General features: G+C 39.3%; 1 protein-coding gene across 3 annotated transcripts in view; it reads left to right on the top strand.

The window, feature by feature from the left end:
* The window catches only part of SNX9 (sorting nexin 9), a 228,538-nt gene that overhangs the window by 194,582 nt on the left and 14,436 nt on the right, over positions 1-19,520 (top strand). For all 3 annotated transcript variants that reach the window (XM_063707984.1, XM_031012280.3, XM_055390988.2), the window contains 3 exons: positions 11,001-11,131; positions 16,578-16,681; positions 18,052-18,155. In XM_063707984.1, the coding sequence (XP_063564054.1) occupies positions 11,001-11,131; positions 16,578-16,681; positions 18,052-18,155 (339 nt within the window). The remainder of the gene's footprint in view (positions 1-11,000; positions 11,132-16,577; positions 16,682-18,051; positions 18,156-19,520) is intronic.

Here is a 19,520-nt window from a genome sequence, read left to right on the forward strand (position 1 = left end):
GCTGCCAGGTTTTCTACTTATTTTGATTATTTCCCTCTCCCTTTTCTTGTTTTTTAAAAGTGCCATTTTCTATTTATTTTGATTATTACCCTCTCCCTTCTCTTGTTTTTTAAGTGCCACATTCCCTCCCCTCCCCCAGCCCCAAGAATCTTTTGGTAAGTAATCCATGGTGTTACTAGAGCACCTTGTAAGTATGCAGGGCACCTTGTAAGTATGCAGGTAGAAAGCGTTTGTTTTTGTGTCAGGGAATTGTTTTTGTTTTTAATCTCCAGCCTAGGGTAGACTCTGCTACTCTATGTAGGCACTGGGGACTCAGCATGTGTGTGTTAAAATAAAGGTTGTGTGCTAGGTGCGGTGGCATCCCAGCACTTTGGGAGGCTGAGGCGGGCGGATCACGAGGTCAGGAGATCGAGACCATCCAGGCTAACACAGTGAAACCCTGTCTCTACTAAAAAATTAGCCGGGTGTGGTGGTGTGCACCTGTAGTCCCAGCTCCTAGGGAGGCTGAGGCAGGAGAATGGCATGAACCCGGGAGGCAGAGGTTGCGGTGAGCCGAGATTGCGCCACCGCACTCCAGCCCAGGCGACAGAGTGAGACTCTGTCTCAAATAAATAAATGTTGTGAAGAAACAGACTTAAAGGTTAGACAGAGTTTTAGTGTATTGCTAGAAAATGTTCACATACATGAACTAGTGAAAATAGAAGGGAGTGGATTGTGAGAGGAGGGTCTTCAAAGGTCAGAGCCAGAGAGGCCTGTAAGAGATGCGAGAGAGACACTGAGATGCTCACCTGAACCTGGGGAGAAGAAGCATGGAGGGCTGAAGGAAGGGTTCTTTCCCCAAAGGTCAGGGAAGACGAGAGGCGGTGGAATTCTCACTGCACTCGCAAGAGTCGAGATAAACAGTTCAGGGAGGGCCTGCAACTCTTCACAGCCAGGTGGCAGTGCCAGATGGAAACATGTCAGCACTGCCGTGGAGTTTGTCCCACGTGTTCCTGGACAGTTCCCGAGTGCCTCTCATCTGTCCTCACAGATAGTCATTTTCATCTTCACTTTATAGATGAGGAAACGGAAATCCACAGACATTAAACAGGTTCCCCTCTCTATTGCTGAAAAAGGAATTCGAATGTGATCCCACAGCTTACTCTGTTTCTGTTAAGATGTGGACTGACTAATCTTTCCCTAGAATTAGTATTCATACAATGAGTAAATTATTCTCCTTAAAACATTACTTTATATTTTACTTTGTTTTATGTTTATTTTTCCCTGAAGTGTTTTGTGTGGAGATGGAAACTTTTGTTTTAAAAGAAGTTTTGATTTTGATTTTTTTGGAACACATTTCAAAAATTTCAAATTGTCATAGCAAAATTGAAAATGGGGCTGCACTACTGGGTAGATAAACACATCCCCCCAGTCCCCTGGGTGACACTTGAGTGGTCCCTCGTGGTGCTGGGGCGGTGGAGTGACAGCCAGACGGCCGTGGGCTGCTGCTGCCTTCTGCCCAGAGGCACTGACCGAACCCCTGCTTCTAACCCAGGTCAGACACTCCCTGTACCTCAACCCAGTTCAGACACTCCCTGTACCTCCTTTTTGTCATCCTTATTGCTTTCAATCACAGTTTTCTCTTTAAAAATACAGATTTCTTCCCATGAAAACTTCAGTTCTGCCATATAAAATTATAGTCTATTTCCTTGAATTTTGTACTCTGCTTTATCAACTTGGTTAGCACAGTGTGTGCTCCGCAGTGTTTAAATCCATGGGTTAATGGCCTATTTCAGGCTTGTAAGAAATTCTCATATCTTTTAGATTTTAATACATTGTTTATTCTGAATCGGATAATTCAGTGCTCTTCTAAAGCTTCAGAGAGTCACGGTTCTCCTTCCATACTAAGATTTGTTTTAAAAAAAATAAGTTCGGCATGCAGCCAGGGAGGAGAATGTCATAGAAAAGCAAGAAAGCAGCAGCCCCTCGGTGTGAAGAAAGTTGAGCTTTGATTCACTAACTGGGATATGAGCCAAGGAAGCCGAACAGCACAGAAGGGCTCTATTTCCCCCTCTCACTTGTTTGCCTCCTGCCTGGGATGCCCACAGATCATTATTATGTAAGAACTCCCCTCTCACTCAACTACGGGAGAAAAGAAAAAGGAATGCTTAGTAGGTGATGCTGTGACATTCCTGTGGACTCGATAATTCATGAAAAAATGTACAGTTAACATTTCTTTATTTGTTTAGAGATTTTTGTTTTTTTATGGAAATAATATTGAATGAATATAGTTTTATTCCTGGTACCAAACTGATATATTCATATACTTAGTGAAAACCTTAGTAAGGTTCATGGAAAACAGGGAAATAAAAGTTCCTCTTTTTTTCTAATTATTTGCAACTTGGTCTGAAAATTCTACCAAGCATAAAATAACATCTGAAGTCATAAGCTTAGAGATAAACCAGCTATGTCAGAAAAATTTTCACAAGAATAATTTTTGAATAAAATAAGGATCACTAAATTTCAACCAATGATGGGATAATGAACTCTGGGTACAACTCACCTGGCCATAATGGGGAGTTCATCGTATCCCAGGTCCAGACTGGCTTTCCGGCCAGGAGGTGAATTGTCTTTTTTCCAAGGCACGAGGCTTTGTTTCTGCTTAATCTACTGCTAGTAAATGCAAAGTTTGCAATGCTTTAGTACAATGATGGTGTCTAGACTCATTGTTCTGTTCAAGTCCACTTTTTAGGTAATAAAAGTTTTTTGATATGTAGGTGCATAATACTATCTATCTATATTTTATTTATTTATTTATTTATTTTTGGAGACGGTCTCACTCTGTCACCCAGCCTGGAGTGCAGTGGCACAATCATAGCTCACTGCAGCCTTGACCTCCTGGATTCAAGTGATCCTCCCACCTCAGCCTCCCAAGTAGCTGGGATTATAGGTGCACGCCACCATTGCCTGGCTTATACTCATAATTTCTAAAGGAAAGTTCAGGTTTCATTTTTTAAATTTTATTTTTAAACTTAGGTACAGTAAATTCACTCTTTTTGGTGTACAGTTCTGAGTTTTGACAGCTACCACTGCAGTCTTGCAACCACCACTACATTTCGTGATACAGAACAGCTCCGTCACCTCCCCAGGTTCCCTCGTGCTGCCCATCCCCCTAGTCCTAACCATGGCAACAGCTGATGTGTTCTTTGTGTTCATAATTCTGCATTTTCTAGAATGTCATTATAAATGGAAGCATGCAGTGTATAGTCTTTCGAGTCTGACTGCTTTCATTTAGCATAACACATTTGCAGTTCATTCATTTTGTTGTGTCAATAGTTTGTTCTTTTCGTGGCCAATAGTATTCCAGTGTTTAGATATACCATAGCTTGTTTATCCATTCACTCATTGAAGGACATTTGGGTTTCCAGCTTTTGGCAATTGTGAATAAAGCTGCCGTAAACATTTGCATACAGGTTTTTGTATGAATGTAAGTTTTCATTCCTCTTGGGTAAATAAGAGTAAAATGACTGGGTCATTTGGCAAGTATATATTTAATGTTTAAGAAATTGCCCAACTGTTTTTCAGAGAGGCTATACCATTTTGGAATCCTCACCAGCAATATATGAGAGTATCAGTAGTAGTTCCACATCCCTACCTGCACTTGATAGTGTCAGTTTTTCCTCATTTTAACCAGTCCGATAGGTATGCGGTGGTATCTCAGCATGGTTTTGATTTGCATTTCCTGATGGCGAGTGGGGTTGAGCATCTGTTCATGTGCTTATTTCCCATCTGTAGATCTTTGGTGCTGAAGCGTCTGTTCAGCTCTTGTGCTCGTTTTTTATCAGTCTGTTTTCTTATTGTTGAATCCTGAGATTTTAAAAATATATATATATATTTTCTAGAAACAAGTTCTTTGTTAGATAAGTGATTTGCAAATAATTTGTCGCAGCTGTGGCTTGGCTTGTCATTTTCTTTTTCTTTTTCTCTTTTTTTTTTTTTTTTTTTTTTTTTGGAGACAGGGTCTGACTGTCGTCGCCCAGGCTGGAGTGCAGTGGCACCATCTCAGCTCACTACAACCTTGACCTCCCGGGCTCAAGCAGTCTTCCAGCCTCAGCCTCCTGAGTAGCTGGGACTACAGGCTCTCATCAACACTTCTTGTTAATTTTTTGTATTTTTGGTAGAGACAGGGTTTCACCCTGTTGCCTAGGCTGGTCTCGAAGTCCTGAGCTCAAGCGATCCGCCCACTTCGGCCTCCCAAAGTGTTGGGATTAGAGGCATGAGCTACCACACTAGCCTTGTTACTGTCTTAACAGTGTCTTTTGCATAACAAAGGCTTTTAATTTTAATGAAGTTCACTATATCAGTTTTTTCTTTCATGGACTGTGCTTGAGGTGTCATGGCTAAGAGCAGTTCACAACATTTTCTTCTAAAGGTTTTAGGCTTTTCATGTAGGTCTTTGATGCTTTTTGAGGTTATTTTTGTATAAGGTGTGCAGTGTGGTAGAAGTAGTGCATTTTTTTTTTCACATCGGGATATCCAGTGGGTCTCACACCATCTTTTGGAAAGACAGATCTGTTTTCCATTTATTAGAAACATGTTTGTAAGAGAAAAAAAATCAGTTGATTGTATTTGTTCTTTTATTTCTGGATTCTATTCTGCTCCATTGATTTATGTGTCCATCCTTTTTGCCAGTCCTACACTGTCTTGACTTGTGTAGCTTTATGGTAAGTCTTTAAATCAGGTAGCGTGAATCCTCCAACTTGGTTCCTTTACAAAATTGTTTTGGCTATTCTTTTTCTTTTGCCTTTCCTAGTTAATTTAAATGTCAGTTTGTAGATATTTATAATCGTGCTGGAATTTGTATTGAAACCGCATTGATTCTGTAGATCAGTTTTCACATCTTGATATCTCATCTTTTAATCCATATATAAAAATATATCATATTTGATTTTCGTTAGGGTTTTGTAGTCTTCAACATACAGATTCTGCATATATTTTGTTAGATTTATGTGTAAGAATTTCAGGCCAGGCGCGGTGGCTCATGCCTGTAATCTCAGCACTTTGGTAGGCCGAGGTGGGTGGATCACCTGAGGTCAGGAGTTTGAAACCAACCTGGCCAACATGGTGAAACCCCATCTCTACTAAAAAAAAAAAAAAAAATACACAAAAATTAGCCAGGCGTGGTGGCACACACCTGTAGTCCCAGCTACTCAGGAGGCTGAGGCAGGAGAGTCACTTGAATCTGGGAGGCAGAGGTTGCCGTGAGCCAAGATTGCACCACTGTGCTCCAGTCTGGGCGACAGAGTTAGACTCTGTCAAAAAAAAAAAGATTTATGTGTAAGAATTTCATTGGAGAGTTGTATTGTAAATGATACTGTTTGTTTTTTAAATTTCCATTTTCTAGTTATGTATTGCTTATAGAGATCGATTGATTTTTGTATATCCACGTTTTATCTGTGGCCTTGCTAAACTCACTCAATAGTTCCAGGAGCTTTTTTGTGGGTATGGATTCTTTGGTTTTTTTCTCTTTTCTTTTCTTTTTTTTTTTTTTGTTTGAGACGGAGTCTCGCTCTGTCGCCCAGGCTGGAGTGCAGTGGCGCTATCTCGGCTTACTGCAAGCTCCGCCTCCTGGGTTCACACCATTCTCCTGCCTCAGCCTCCCGAGTAGCTGGGACTACAGGCACCCGCCACCACGCCCTGCTAATTTTTTATATTTTTAGTAGAGATGGGGTTTCACTATGTTAGCCAGGATGGTCTCGATCTCCTGACCTCATGATTCACCCGCCTCGGCCTCCCAAAGTGCTGGGATTACAGGCGTGAGCCACCGCGCCCGGCCCTCTTTTCTTTTTTAATGTAGACAATCATGTCAGCTTGGAATAGAGAGTTTTATTTCATCTTTTCCAATCCATGGGCCTTCTACTTCTGTTTCTGCCTTATTGCACTTGCTAGGACTTCCTGTATGCTCTTGAGTAGAAATAGTGAGAGCAATCATCTTTGGCTTATTCCTGATCTTAGGGACAAAGCATTCAGTCTTTCACCATTAAGTATGATGTTAGCTGTAGGTTTTTTGTTAGATGTGCTTTTATCAAGTTAAGGAATTTCTCTTCTATTTCTAGGTTGTTGAAAGTTTTTGTTCATGAATAGATGCTGGATTTTGTCCCATGTATCTTGTGTACCCATCGAGTGATTGTATGGCTTTTCTTCTGCTATTAATACAGCAAATCACATTGATCAGCTTTCCACTGCTGAACCAGCCTTACATGCCTGGAATAAACCTCACTCGATGGTGATAGATTATTCTTATATATTGCTGGATTAAATTTGCTAATAATATCTGGTTGAGGATTTGGTTCACGATGGTTATTGGTCTATAGTTTTCTTGTAATTTCTTTGGTTTTAGTATCAGGGCAATGCTAGTCTCATAGGATGAGTTTGGAACTATTCCCTCCTTTTTTATATTCTGGAAGAGATTATATAGAATTGACACTGTTCTATAAGTGTTTGATAGAACTCACCGCTGAAGTCATCTGGACCTGGAGTGTTCTTTGTGGGGAGGCTTTAACTATGAATTTAATTTCCTTCATAGCTATAGGACTATTCAGGCTGAGCTTTGGTAGCTTGGGTCTTTAAGGGAGTTGATTTATTTCATATAAGTTGTTAGGTATAGTTTTAGAGTTGCTCATAGTATTTCTTTCTTCCTTTAAAGATGTTAGGTGTACTCCTTCATTTCTGATTTTGATCATTGTCACCTCTCTTTTTTTCTTTGGTTTTACTGATTTTTATTTTTCTCTTTTCTATTGTATTGTTTCTGCTCTTTTATCATTTCTATCTGCTTGGTTTGGGTTTGATTTATTCTTTTTCTAGTTTCTTAAATATAAAAACTTAGATTATTGTTTTGAGATATTTCCGCTATCACAGGCATTAAATGCTAAAAACTTTCCTCTAAGCATTGCTTTTGCTGCATTCTATAAAGTCTGCCTTATTGAGTTTTCATGTTCATTCAGGTCAAAACATTTTCTATTTTTTCTCATAAGTTCTTATTTGATCCATGGGTTATTTAGAAATATACCTATATATCAGTATCTATGGGAATTGGTTCCAGAACCTGCCACAGATACCAAAATCCATGGATGCTCAAGTCCCTGATATAAAATGGTATAGTATTTGTATATAACCTACGCACATTCTCCCGTATATTTTAAATCATCTCTAGATTAATTATAATACCTAATACAGTGTAAATGCTATGTAAATCATTGTTATACTGTATTGTTTTGAGAATAATAACAAGGAAAAAAGTCCATACATATTCATTACAGAAAAAAATTTTTTCCCTCAAATATTTGCAATCTGAGGTTGGTTGAATCCATGGATGCAGAGCCTGTGGATACAGAGAACCAACGCTATGTTTAATTTCCAACTATCTGGCCATTTCCTAAATTTTTTTCTTTTGACCTCCAATTTTATTATGTTCAGAGAACATACTTTGCATGATTTTTAGTCCTCTTACATTTATTGAGACTTATTTTATGGCCTAGCATATGGTCTGTCATAGGGAATATTCCATGTGTGCTTCAAAAGAATATGTGTCTGTAGCAACTGGGTGGAGTGTTTCATTCATGTCAGTTAGGCTGGGTTGATAGTGTTATTCAGGTTTCTATATCCTTGCCAATTTTCTTTCTAGTTCTATCAATTATTGAGTATCAGGTATTGAAATTTAACATTATGATTGGTGGACTATCTCTCCTTTTAATTCTGTCACTTTGTTTTATGTATTTTGAGTCTCTCTTGTTAGGTAGACATACAGTTTGTAATTTTAATATCTTCCTGACATAGTGACCTCTTATATCATGAGGTGTCCCCCATTGTCTCTAGTAAGAGTTCCTGTGTTAAAGTGTACTTGTCTAATATTAATATAGCCACTCCATTTCTGTTATGGTTACTGTTTGTATGGTATATCTTTTCCCATCCATTTACTTTCAGTATATGTGTGCCTTTGAAATCAAGCTGTTTCTCTTATAGGCAAGATAGTTGGATCTTACTTTTTTATCAAGTCTGACAATCTCTGCTTTTGATTGGGGTTTTTAGGCCATTTGTATTTAATATAATTATTGACATGGTTAGATTCACATTTTCCATTTTGTTATTTGTTTTCTGTGTTTGCTTCTTTTTCCTCCTTTACTGCCTTTTCTTTGTGTGAAATATTTTACGGTGTATTGTTTTAATTCCTCTCATTGTTTAAACTAAATTTTTAAAGTTATTTTCATAGTGGTTGCCCTAAGGGATATAATATGCATCTTTTTTAACATCACAGTGCACTTTAGATTAATATTAATTCCAGTAAAATAAAGAAATTTTTCTCCTATATAGCTTTATTCCCTTCCCTCATTTATGCCATTATTTTTATATATATTACATCTGTATGTTATGAATCCAACAATACATTGTGGTAATTACTGCTTTCTACAGTCTTTTGTCTTTTAAAGACACTAAGGAAACAAATTAGAAAAAAATATATCTATAGAATCTTTTACATTAATCCTTATATTTCCGGTGCTGCTTATTTCTCTCTGCAGATTCAAGTCACCATCTTTAGTAATTTCTTTTTAGCCTGAAGGACTTCCTTTAATACTTCTTATAATGCAGGTCTGTTATCAGTGAATTATCTCATTATGTATCTGGGTATGTCTTTATTTTTAGAGGATAGTCGTACCGATGTGGCTCCATTGTGTCAGACAGCAAGTCAGCTGTTAATGCTGTTCATCTCACGTGCCCACTCTGCTATGCATGATCAGTCATTCAGACACTTTTTGTCTCACTCTCTCTCCTTCCTCTGGGATTCTCATTACAAGTGTTTGGTGTGCTTGATGTATTCTAATATTTTACGTTTAGTTTTTTTTCTCTGTGTTCTTCATGTTAGTTAACTTCTGTTGATCTATCTTCAAATTCACTGGGTGTTTTTTTTCTTCTGCTACCTTAAATCTTCTGTTGAGCCTTATCTGCAGTGAATTTTTTATTTCAATTACTATACTTTCAACTCCAGAATTTCCATGTGATTCTTTTTTGGTAACTTCTCTCTCCTTTTTGAAACTGTGTGTGTTGATTCTCTGTCATATTTTTCTTTAATTTTTTAGGCTTCCTTTAGTTCTTTGAAAATCCTTATAGAATCTGCTTTATCTGCCACATTGTTTTTTTCTGCCAAATTCAACATCTGAGGACACTCAGAGATAGTGTCTATTGACTGCTTGTTTTTTTCTCAGTATGGATCATATCTTGCTGTTTCTTTGCGTATCTCTTAATTTTTTGTTGAAAACTGGACATTTTTGAGAATATATTTTAGCAACTCCAGATTCTGAGTTTACCTCTCTGAAGGTTGTTGTTTCTGCTTTTTATTTGTTAAGTAACTTGCCTAAGATTAAATCTCCCTGGAAGTTCAGTTATTGCTATGTTTGTTTGTTTGTTTGTTTGTTTTATATTTGCCTTCCTAGAGTTTGCTCCTGTGTCTGTGGATTGGTAGTAAGCCTTTGATTGACTGACAGAGGCTGTACCCAACCACCTCAGGCAAATAAGTTTGGGCTTCTGTCTTCTGTCAATGTAACTGTAACTCGATGTAACTCATTCAAAGCTCAGGTCATTTTTAAGTTGCCCTGGCTTTTACTTTCTACCAGACCCTTTTGTGTCTCCTTTACTTGTGTGTACAGCCTCAGAGTTGACCAGGATTGTGTGCCTGGCTTGGACCCTCTCTGGTCTCCACTGTGTATGCATACAGCCTCAGCCTGGAATATGCATGGTTCGACCTTGGCTATCAGGGCTGTTGTCCCTTCCTGTTCATCTGTCTCTGAGATTGTCACTGCCACTGACACCACCATTGAACATGGCATCTCCCATCACTCCAGGCGAGCCTTCTACCCTCACGGAGAAGCTGCAGCTGCCCATCTTCACAGCCTGTCCACCCTAGTGGTACTGCCATGTCGAACACACATGGGGTGGGTGGCACACAGGCAGCAGATGCGGGGGAGACAGGAGCAGCCTCCCAACACCACAGATTTCCACCGTCATCGCCTGAAGTTCAGTTCTTCAAGCATAAACACTTCTCAGGTGGCCATTCGCCTTTTGTTGATTTCTAGAGCACTCATTTGGTTGTTTTTGTTACTGTTGTCTAGCTTTATAGTTGCTTTTGAGGGGTAGGGTTAGCTGATCTCTCCAGGCCATAGCTTGAACTTCTACCACTAGAAGGCTTTCAACTAATAGTAGTTTTTGTTTGTAGGTTTATAAACATTCTTAGTGTTCACTTGATGTTTGTTATGCTATTCTTGTCAAGCTGACTTTCTACTTTTAAAACAGAAAGGACCACTCATTAAACTGTTTTAGTAGAGTCACAAGTTCCAGAATAGCAACTTCCATTATTGCATTAGTGGAAAAATTCCTTTGGTATTTCAGTTTAAGTAATTTAAAATACATGGAGGAAAAAAGCTATAGCCTTGGGTTACTCTTCATAATGCTAAATTTAAACTTGTATAGATGTAATTTATATTGCATTTGGACACATTTTGATAATATGGAATACCATGTCGTTTGTAAGAATGACATTAAATTCCACTCATCACTCCTTTCTTGCTTATAGGACTTCATGTGGCCACACAGAAACTGGCCTGTTAGCTTATAGGAAAGAGACAGGTTTTCATGTTGAGATAAGATTTAATTTTTTTTTTAGTACTTTAAGGATACTTGAAGAAAGTAGCACTTTGAGGTTGTCATTATTCTTGTCACAATATGTGAATATGTTAAATTGGAATTATGTTCTTAAAAACTGAAGTCTGTTGCATCTTACCTGTGGGCCTTTGAGCATTCATTGTGTTGCTTGTTTTTTAGATTAGTTAAAAATCGCCATGGTTTACCTTTTGCTAAATAGCTTTCTACCTAGTAGCCAGTAGCCATAGAAATGGTTTTTCAGTTACAGTATGGTAACAGTCATTCATTTTAGACAAAGTTGTATGTCATTCTTGGTGTGTCGCTTGCAGGCCGCTTTGAAGAGGAATTTATCAAAATGCGCATGGAGAGACTTCAGGCCTGGATGACCAGGATGTGTCGCCATCCAGTAATCTCAGAAAGTGAAGTTTTCCAGCAGTTCCTAAATTTCCGAGATGAGAAGGTAGGACATTGTATTAATATGGCATCAGAGAATATTGAGAGTTGTCTCATTCACACCAAACTTATTTCTGAAAGGAGTTAAAATTATGTTGGTTAGTTATTTCTCACTTCCTCCAGTGACAGTGAGGGGACAGAAACCTAAATCCCCATCATAGGAAATTTGTCATGATGTGTGAAGAGCTGCCTGCCAGAAGGGCTTCCCCCTACACTGGGAGTGGGTTGGCTCAAGATGGGCAGGGGCAGGGGTGAGGGATGTAATAGGGTCAGCAGTTTTTCCCTAGATGTTTTTAAAAATAGGAGGATAGGCCCCAAACTCTGAAGGTATTATCAGCATGAAGTGAGGGGAGTGGAGTGACCGATTTTCCCGATCACGTTGCCCTTACAATGTAATAGCATGATGGCAGGAAAGGGAGAGGCAGACATGAGCCGCTCTTCTCAGAGCCAGGCCATTTTCATCACTGTAATGGTGAGTCCAGAGTCAGTGCTGGCCTCTCTCTCTGCCTGCCCCTGTGGCTAGTTAGTCTGCCAGTGGTCATCTGTTCTTCATTAAAATCAAGGAAACGTTGGCTGCCTGACATCTCAAAAGTGTCTGCTTTGGAAATAGTTTTCTCTCTCAGTAAGCATTTACTGTACTCCTTATTGTATCATTTTATTCTCTAAAGATGTTTCCTCCACAATTTCTCTCAACAAATACTGCATCTCTTAGCACCCTAAAGAATAAAAGCAGGAGTTGGCCCAGAAGCCGCAGCAGATGCTAAATACATTATCAGCCTGGGAAATAAATTATGAAGCTATTTTTGTCTTTAATGAAATAATGGAATATCATATACCCTCTTGGAACTTCGAGAGGTTTACTTGCTAAACTTCTTTGTAGTAATTTTCACTTGTTGAAGTGAACACATAGTAAGTCTTAAATATTAGGGCTCTATCGGTGTATGTTTACAGGTGTATGCATACACTTAACATACATATTTGGGCCTTATTTTCAGTTATTGACTATTTCTAGAATTGACCAGCTCATGTGATATGTTATATGTCACCAGATTGGGAATTAGACAACATGGAGATGCTTCACCATGTCTTTGTGAATTTGTGTATATCACAGGTCTCCTCACCATGTCTTATGAATTTGTATATGTTTATGGTGAGATAGGGTACTCAGTCACACTGTGTGTCATGTAGCTATATAGTAGTGAAACTAAGTTCTTTGAATTCAGTAAATATTTGGGTTACTTTGTAGTTACAGAAACTACAAGGAACCACCTCCAAGTTTGTTGCCTTCCTGGTTCCCACAAGACTTTAACAAGAGCTTATTTGATAGATTTTCCAAGGATTTGGTTTAGAAAGTATTTCTGAAGGTCATGTTTTCTGCATGGTGGAGTTTAATAAATCCTAGACATCAGTTGTGTTGGTTTTTTTAAATGCCACCTTCAAAGAGGGATCAACGTGTCATAAAAGTGGTGTAAGAGAAAAAAGAAATAACTTGGAGTCAGGGCCCTTGAGTTCTGGGCTTAGTGCCACTTCTAGCTGCCTCTGTGGTCTTAGCGAAGGTATTTAATCCCTTTGGGCCAGAATTTCCTCACTTGCTAAATGACACTGTAGAACTACATAGAACCTATGATTCTGTGGTAAGTAGCAGCTCATGTAAATAAATGGTAGACACAGAAACCCCCAAAGAATCTGCAGAGACATTATTAGAAATAAGTGGTTAGTAAGGTAGCTGGATACAAGACATTGCATATTTATCAGCAAAAACAGAAATTGAAAATCTAAAAAAAAAACAACCTGTCATTTACAGTAACATCAAAAGTATCAAATATCCAGGAATAAATACAAGAAAATGTACAAAAGATCTACATAGAAAACTATGAAACATTATTGAGAAAAATAATAGAAGACCTAAATAAATTTTCTAATACTGCGTCTCATGGACTGGAAACAATAAAGATGTCATATGTAGAAAATCAAAATGCCAAGCATAGCCAGGATGCTCTTGGAAAAGAATGAAATAGGAGGAGGACTTTATTGCGTATCAGAACTCATTGTGAAGCTAAAAAAGTTTAAAAGCATGGCACTGGCATAAGGCTAGACAAACCAACCAGTAGAGCAGAATAGAGTAGACACTTGATGACAAAGATGGCACTGGGCATAGTAGGCAAAGGATAGTCTTTTCAGTAATTGGTGCTGGGTCAGTTGGATGGCACAATGCAGGGAAATGAAATGTGCTCGCTACCTCACTACAATCTGCAGTTGATTTTATTAGGGTTGTTATTGATATTGTTATGTTTTTAAAACATGACCCAGGCTGGGTGTGGCGGATCACTTGAGGTCAAGAGTTCGAGACCAGGCAGGCCAATATGGCGAAACCCTGTCTCTGCTAAAAATACAAAAATTCACCAGGTGTGGTGGCACACACGTGTAATCCCAGCTACTTGGGAGGCTGAAGCAGGAGAATCGTTGGAACCCGGGGGTAAAGTGAGCCAAGATCGTGCCACTGCACTCCAGCCTGGGCAACAGAGCAAAACTCTGTCTCAAATATATATAAATATATATATGTATGTATTATATTTCAAATTAGCTTTAAAGTAAGAAAAAAAAATCCCAGAGGTAAAATGGAGGAGAATACCTATGAAACAAGATTGGCACCTCCCGGGGAGCAGTGGTGCCTGGGCGGCTTTTCCCTTGGCCACAGGTGCTGAAGGTGGAGCTGTGGGTCTCCTGTGGAGTCACAGCAGACAGGCACTTGGAAAGTTTCTTTCACTCTGAGTTTTGGTTGAAAGGAAAGCACCCAAAACTATAGCCAAAGGAGTCATTATACTTCCAGAAAAATCTCAAAAGTATTGCAAGCAACAGTAGTAGCTATTGGATCAGACCTTAAAGGTGGGGGTGGAAAGATTTAACCAGTTAGCTCAGTGAAAGTTAAAGTTTTCCCAGCATATGGAGGCAGCAAAGTAGTTCTAGACAAAGGTCATTTCTTATTTAGAGGTGGTGCCATTCTTGGAAAGTGTGTAAGCTGAAGTAAATCCCTACTGAAATGGCATCACATACCACCACAGTTCCGAAAGCCTTCATCATGTAAATGACTTCCGTATCTCTTTTACTAAACTAGTGATATTTTTAAAAAGATTGGCAAAGTGTTGGTAATTATTGAAGCTGAACCTGGGGGGTTTATTATACTTTTCTTCTTTTGTATATGTTTGAAAGTTTTCATTGTATATGGTCTTCTTGAAAATGAATTCCGTGTGGCTCGCAGATTTAAATGTGAAAAGCAACATAGTAATGCTTACAGAAGATAACGTGGAACATCCTCCTATCCTAGAGAGCAGGGAAGAATTTCTGAAATATGACATGAAAAAGACTATGCAGGAAGATGTGGATAAATTAGACTACATTAGAACTTCTTTTTTCAGCCATGACAAGTGAAAAACAAGCTACTGAGTAGAAGATACTTGCAACATATATAAGCAATGAAGGGCTAGATTTTAGAATATAGGAAAACATCAATAAGCCCAGTGGAAAAATAGGAGATGTGATCATGTACTTCATAAAATAAGGTATCTGAATCAACAACAGATGTGTAGAAAAGTACCTAATCTCATTAGCAATAAATAAATACACATTAAAACCACAACAAGATGCCACTACACACGTGCCAGAATGGCTAAAACTGACCATACCAAGTGTCATCTTGGTGAGGTGAGATGCTGCTGGGATTCATAACGTGTTGGGGGAAAATTGGTAAGACCAATTTGGAAAAGTTTGGCATTTACTGAAGTTGAACCCTCTCATATGACCTGGCATTTTCACTCCTGGATATGTACTGAATAGAAATGCAGGCACACAGACACCAGGAGACATCTACGTAACAGCTTCATTCATAACTTGATAAGGGTGGCTACCAGTAGTAGAATAGATAAATAAATTAGGCATTACTCATACAGTAGAATATTATACAGCAATGAAATGAATGAACTGTAGTTCTACACAAGATTTTGACTGTAGTTCCTAAGCAAGATTGAGCAAAAGAAGCCAGGCACCAAAGAACGCATTTATAGGGCTCTTTGCTAGCTTGAAAAACTGGCAGGACAGGGTAGCATGCATGCTTAGGTGGTAAAACTCTAAACAAAGTGTCTGAGTCCATTTGTGCTGCTGTTAACAAAATACCTGAGACTGGATAATTTATATACAACAGAAATTTATTTCTCACAGTTACAGAGGCTGGAAGTCAAAGATCAAGGCACCAGCATTTGCTGTCTGGTGAGGGCTGCATCCTCCAAAGGGGAGAAATGCTGAGTCCCCACATGGTGGAAGGTGGAAGAGCAAAAAGGGACAAACTCCCTCCATCAAACCCTTTTATCAGGACGCTAATCTCATTCACAAGGGGAGAAGCCCTCATGACCTAATCACTTCTTAAAGGCCCCACCTCTTAATATTATCACATTGGCTATTAAGTTTCAAAACATGAATTTTGGAGGGAACACATTCAAACCGTAGCAGAAAAGCAAAGAAATGAAAACCATAAAAGAGAGATTACTGGTTACCTTTGTGGGGAAGGGAAGAGGTAGCAGTGCTTGGGGAAAGGACAATGCGGGGGCTTTTGGAATGGGAGCTCTTTGCTCCTTCCTGGCCTAGTTGGTCATTAGGCAAGTATTCACTTTGTGACAGTTCATTGCACTGGATATTTTTGATTTGGGTACTCTGTGTGTGTATATCTTAATATTTATAAAAAAATAGCTCATAATACTGGTTTCTGTCTTATATTTTAGAAAAGCATTTACCTTTTTAGAAAACAGATAACCTAAATATTTGAGGCACTAGGTCAGAATGCATAGGGTAGGCCGAGCACAGTGGCTTATGCCTGGAATCCCAGAACTTTTGGAGGCCGAGGTGGGCAGATTGCTTGAGCACAGGAGTTCGAGACCAGCCTGGCTAACATAGTGAAACCCCATCTCTACAAAAAATACAAAAATTAGCCAGGCATGGTGGTATGCGCCTAAAGTCCCAGCTACTTGGGGGCTGAGGTGGGAAGATTGCTTGAACCTGGAAGCTCAAGGATACAGTGAGCTGAGATCACACCACTGTACTCCAGCCTAGAAGGCAAAGTGAGACTCTGTCTCAAAAAAAAAAAAAAAAAAAAAAAAGTATAGGGTGTTTCTGTTTGCTGTTTTTATATAGGTAGCCATTGGAAAGGGAACATGGCTGAATTGGTTCATTCTTAAAAGATTTGGTCCCATTAGGACCATTCTGTGGAATGACACTGTTCACGCCCTGAGATTACATTTGGAGTATAAAGGTATTTACTCCATGGTGCAGAGGGAGATAGAGTGGGAGCTGCTTCCTGAAAATTAGAAAGATAAAGGTGATAAATGAGCTGGTCCTGTTTGGGAATTTTGAAGATCAGTTTGACTGTGCTCTCCACTTGAACCTTACAACATTCTCATTTACAGGAATGGAAAACTGGAAAGAGGAAGGCCGAGAGAGATGAGCTGGCGGGAGTCATGATATTTTCCACCATGGAACCAGAGGCACCTGACTTGGACTTAGTAGAAATGTGAGAGATGCTGCCAGGTTTTCTTTCTTCTCAATCTGCACCCTCCTCCCTTGGCCATCAGGCCTCAGCCAGTGTAGCCGCAGCCGAAACTCAAATCAGACTAGACTTTTATGAAATGAGTGGGATTTGTAGTCCAATGACAAGGGAAACATCATTTGTACATAGAAGTACTGTCTTCCTAACCGCAACATCAAATTACAATCTTTCTTTCACCTTGAAGCCAGTGATTTCATAGCTGACACGGTGCTGAGTAGCTGTTTCCAATAGTGTGATGAAACCAAGCGGCACGGAGCCACCTAAAACCCACGCAATATTCAGACAGCAAATCTCTTTGAACATTGCCTTGAGGAAGCAGTCTGTAACCTGCTTTTCCTGTATGCTTTTTTAATCTGTTGATTGATTTTAATCATGTAGTTTTTTAAATGCAGAGTCAGTTGAAACTTTGGAGTAGTTCCTTTTCTCTTATGGACTTAAAAGAAATTTGCGTGGTTTTCAATTTTAAGCTTTTTTTTTTTTTTTTGAGACGGAGTCTTGCTCTGTCACCCAGGCTGGAGTGCAGTGGCACGATCTCCGCTCACTGCAAGCTCCGCCTCCCAGGTTCACGCCATTCTCCTGCCTCAGCCTCTCGAGTAGCTGGGACTACATAATTTTAAGCTTTGTTATCATAAAATTATTGCGTATGTGTTACCAAAAGTATAGACAAGAAACACACACACACATACACATAACCCTTCAACCACCCAGAGAGAAAATCAGTGTTAATATGTTAGTGTTTAGTCTCCCAAATCCTCCTCTGTACGTATGTAATTATAGGAAAGACTGTTTAAACAAAAATGACCTCACACTAGACATTTTTTTTTATAATCTGCTTTTTTCATCTAACAGTATATTGTGATCTTTTCAGGTTGGTAAATACACTTTTGACATCCTTAGAAAGAACTGGTATCTTTAGGATCACTTAGGTGATTGTGTATCCAGGTTATTGTCTCTGTTTCATGGAGTACTTGGAATGAATGGCCAGCTAGCATTAGCAGCCCCTGTTATTCTTTTATAGATTTGATGGTCCCCCCAGTGATTGGAATTTTCCTAAATAAGATATTCAAGAAATTATTATTTTATTTACTTTAGAATAATTTTAAAATTCACAAAGAATTGTAGAGGCAGAAAGGAAGCGAAGTTAAAATATAAATCAGCGCTTTTTAAGTAGTTCTTTAAATGTCTGCATCAAGCCTGTATTTAAGGCTAACTTAGTGAAAGGGGAGTTGTTATCATGCAAGAAAACAAGTGTCTGTGGTTATATTTGGCCCGAGTATCCCCACAGCAGTGCTGTTTCTCCTGCTTATGTGACTGACGGCCGCCTTCACCCACAGAGAGCAGAAGTGCGAGGCTGTGGGGAAGTTCACCAAGGCCATGGATGACGGCGTGAAGGAGCTGCTGACGGTGGGGCAGGAGCACTGGAAGCGCTGCACCGGCCGTAAGTCCACTCCTCACAGTGCACTGGGCTCGTAGGGGGTGATGCAGGCTCAGTTTTATGTCCCTTGTCATAGAGGGGAACCTGCTGCCTCGAACAGAAGTGTATTTGGTGGACGGCAGTAATGTCCCTCCTGTGATTCTGCTTGATCTCACTTCACCCGAGTTAAACCACAGAACATTGACCAGCAAAGCCAGGTTAAGAAATCTCATAGGGAACACCACGTTCACTTAATTAGTTCCAGTAATTTGGGGCTTTATAATCTTTGGAAAATTAATCATTTTTGCATGTTTTCAGAGTGCTTGTAGTTATTCTTAGTCTCATGATTTTATTTTTTAATCTTCATCCATTTGGTAAGATGTTGTGTATTTGACTAAAGCCATAGTGTTTAGAAAAACCAATATAGTTAGTAGTAGAAAATATGTCACAGCAGAAGCACTGCCGAGGGGAGAGTGTCGCTGTCAGTCATGGCTTTCTGACCACTCTGCTGTGTCCCTAAGAACTTCCTGCCTCCCTCCTTCTCCTTTGTTTGTAGGCTTTCATTCTGCTGAAGGTTTTTCCTGTATTTCCCAGAACTGTGCAGCTCTGTCACCACACATGTGGCCCAGGATAGAAAAATAGTCCCGTATCCAGCTGTAGGGCTAATGCCGCGGGCTGCTGCCCTGTTACACCCACAGGCTCAGAGGCTGCAGAATGACTTGTCAAGCCCTGAAATGCTGCGATTGCACTGCTGTCCAATGCGCAGATGTCTTTAACTCCCTTAGAGTCCTAGGACTTCTCTCCTTTATATCTGGTCTGCCCGTATTGCTGCGTCTTAACCTCTAGAGAACAGGGCCTTCTAATCTATCACTAAGAATTTTCTGGCCTTCACCTCATAACACCATACAGGAATATTGGTTGTATTCAGTTAAAAAAAAGTTTTATATTTTGAATTATGAGTAACATATACCTACTTTTATATCAGCCTTTGATGCTCAGCATAGGAAAGGGATCTGTTCTTGTAATGATTTTTTTAAAGGTGATATTTTTACACTAAAAAAGGAAAACAATCAGAATTTGAAATCCAATAATAATTTTAAAGAGCAGGAAACTAAATATGAAGTGACTTGTAGATGAATTAATAAGATAGCACAGCAAAGACAATGCCAGTATTACTATTCAATCCAGATCTGAAAATCCAAAGGCTTACATCAGGAGTCAGTAAACCATGGTCTGAGCACCATATTTGGCTTGCCACTTATTTTGTAAATAAAGTTTTATTGGAACACACCCATGCCCATTTATTTGTATATTGTCTTTGGCTACATTTGTGTCATAATGGTAGAGTTGAGTAGTTTCAACAGAAACTTGTGGCTCCATATAGCCTAA

This window comes from Gorilla gorilla, chromosome 5 (genome assembly GCF_029281585.2).
Source record: "Gorilla gorilla gorilla isolate KB3781 chromosome 5, NHGRI_mGorGor1-v2.1_pri, whole genome shotgun sequence".
In the NCBI taxonomy this organism is placed as follows: domain Eukaryota; kingdom Metazoa; phylum Chordata; class Mammalia; order Primates; family Hominidae; genus Gorilla; species Gorilla gorilla.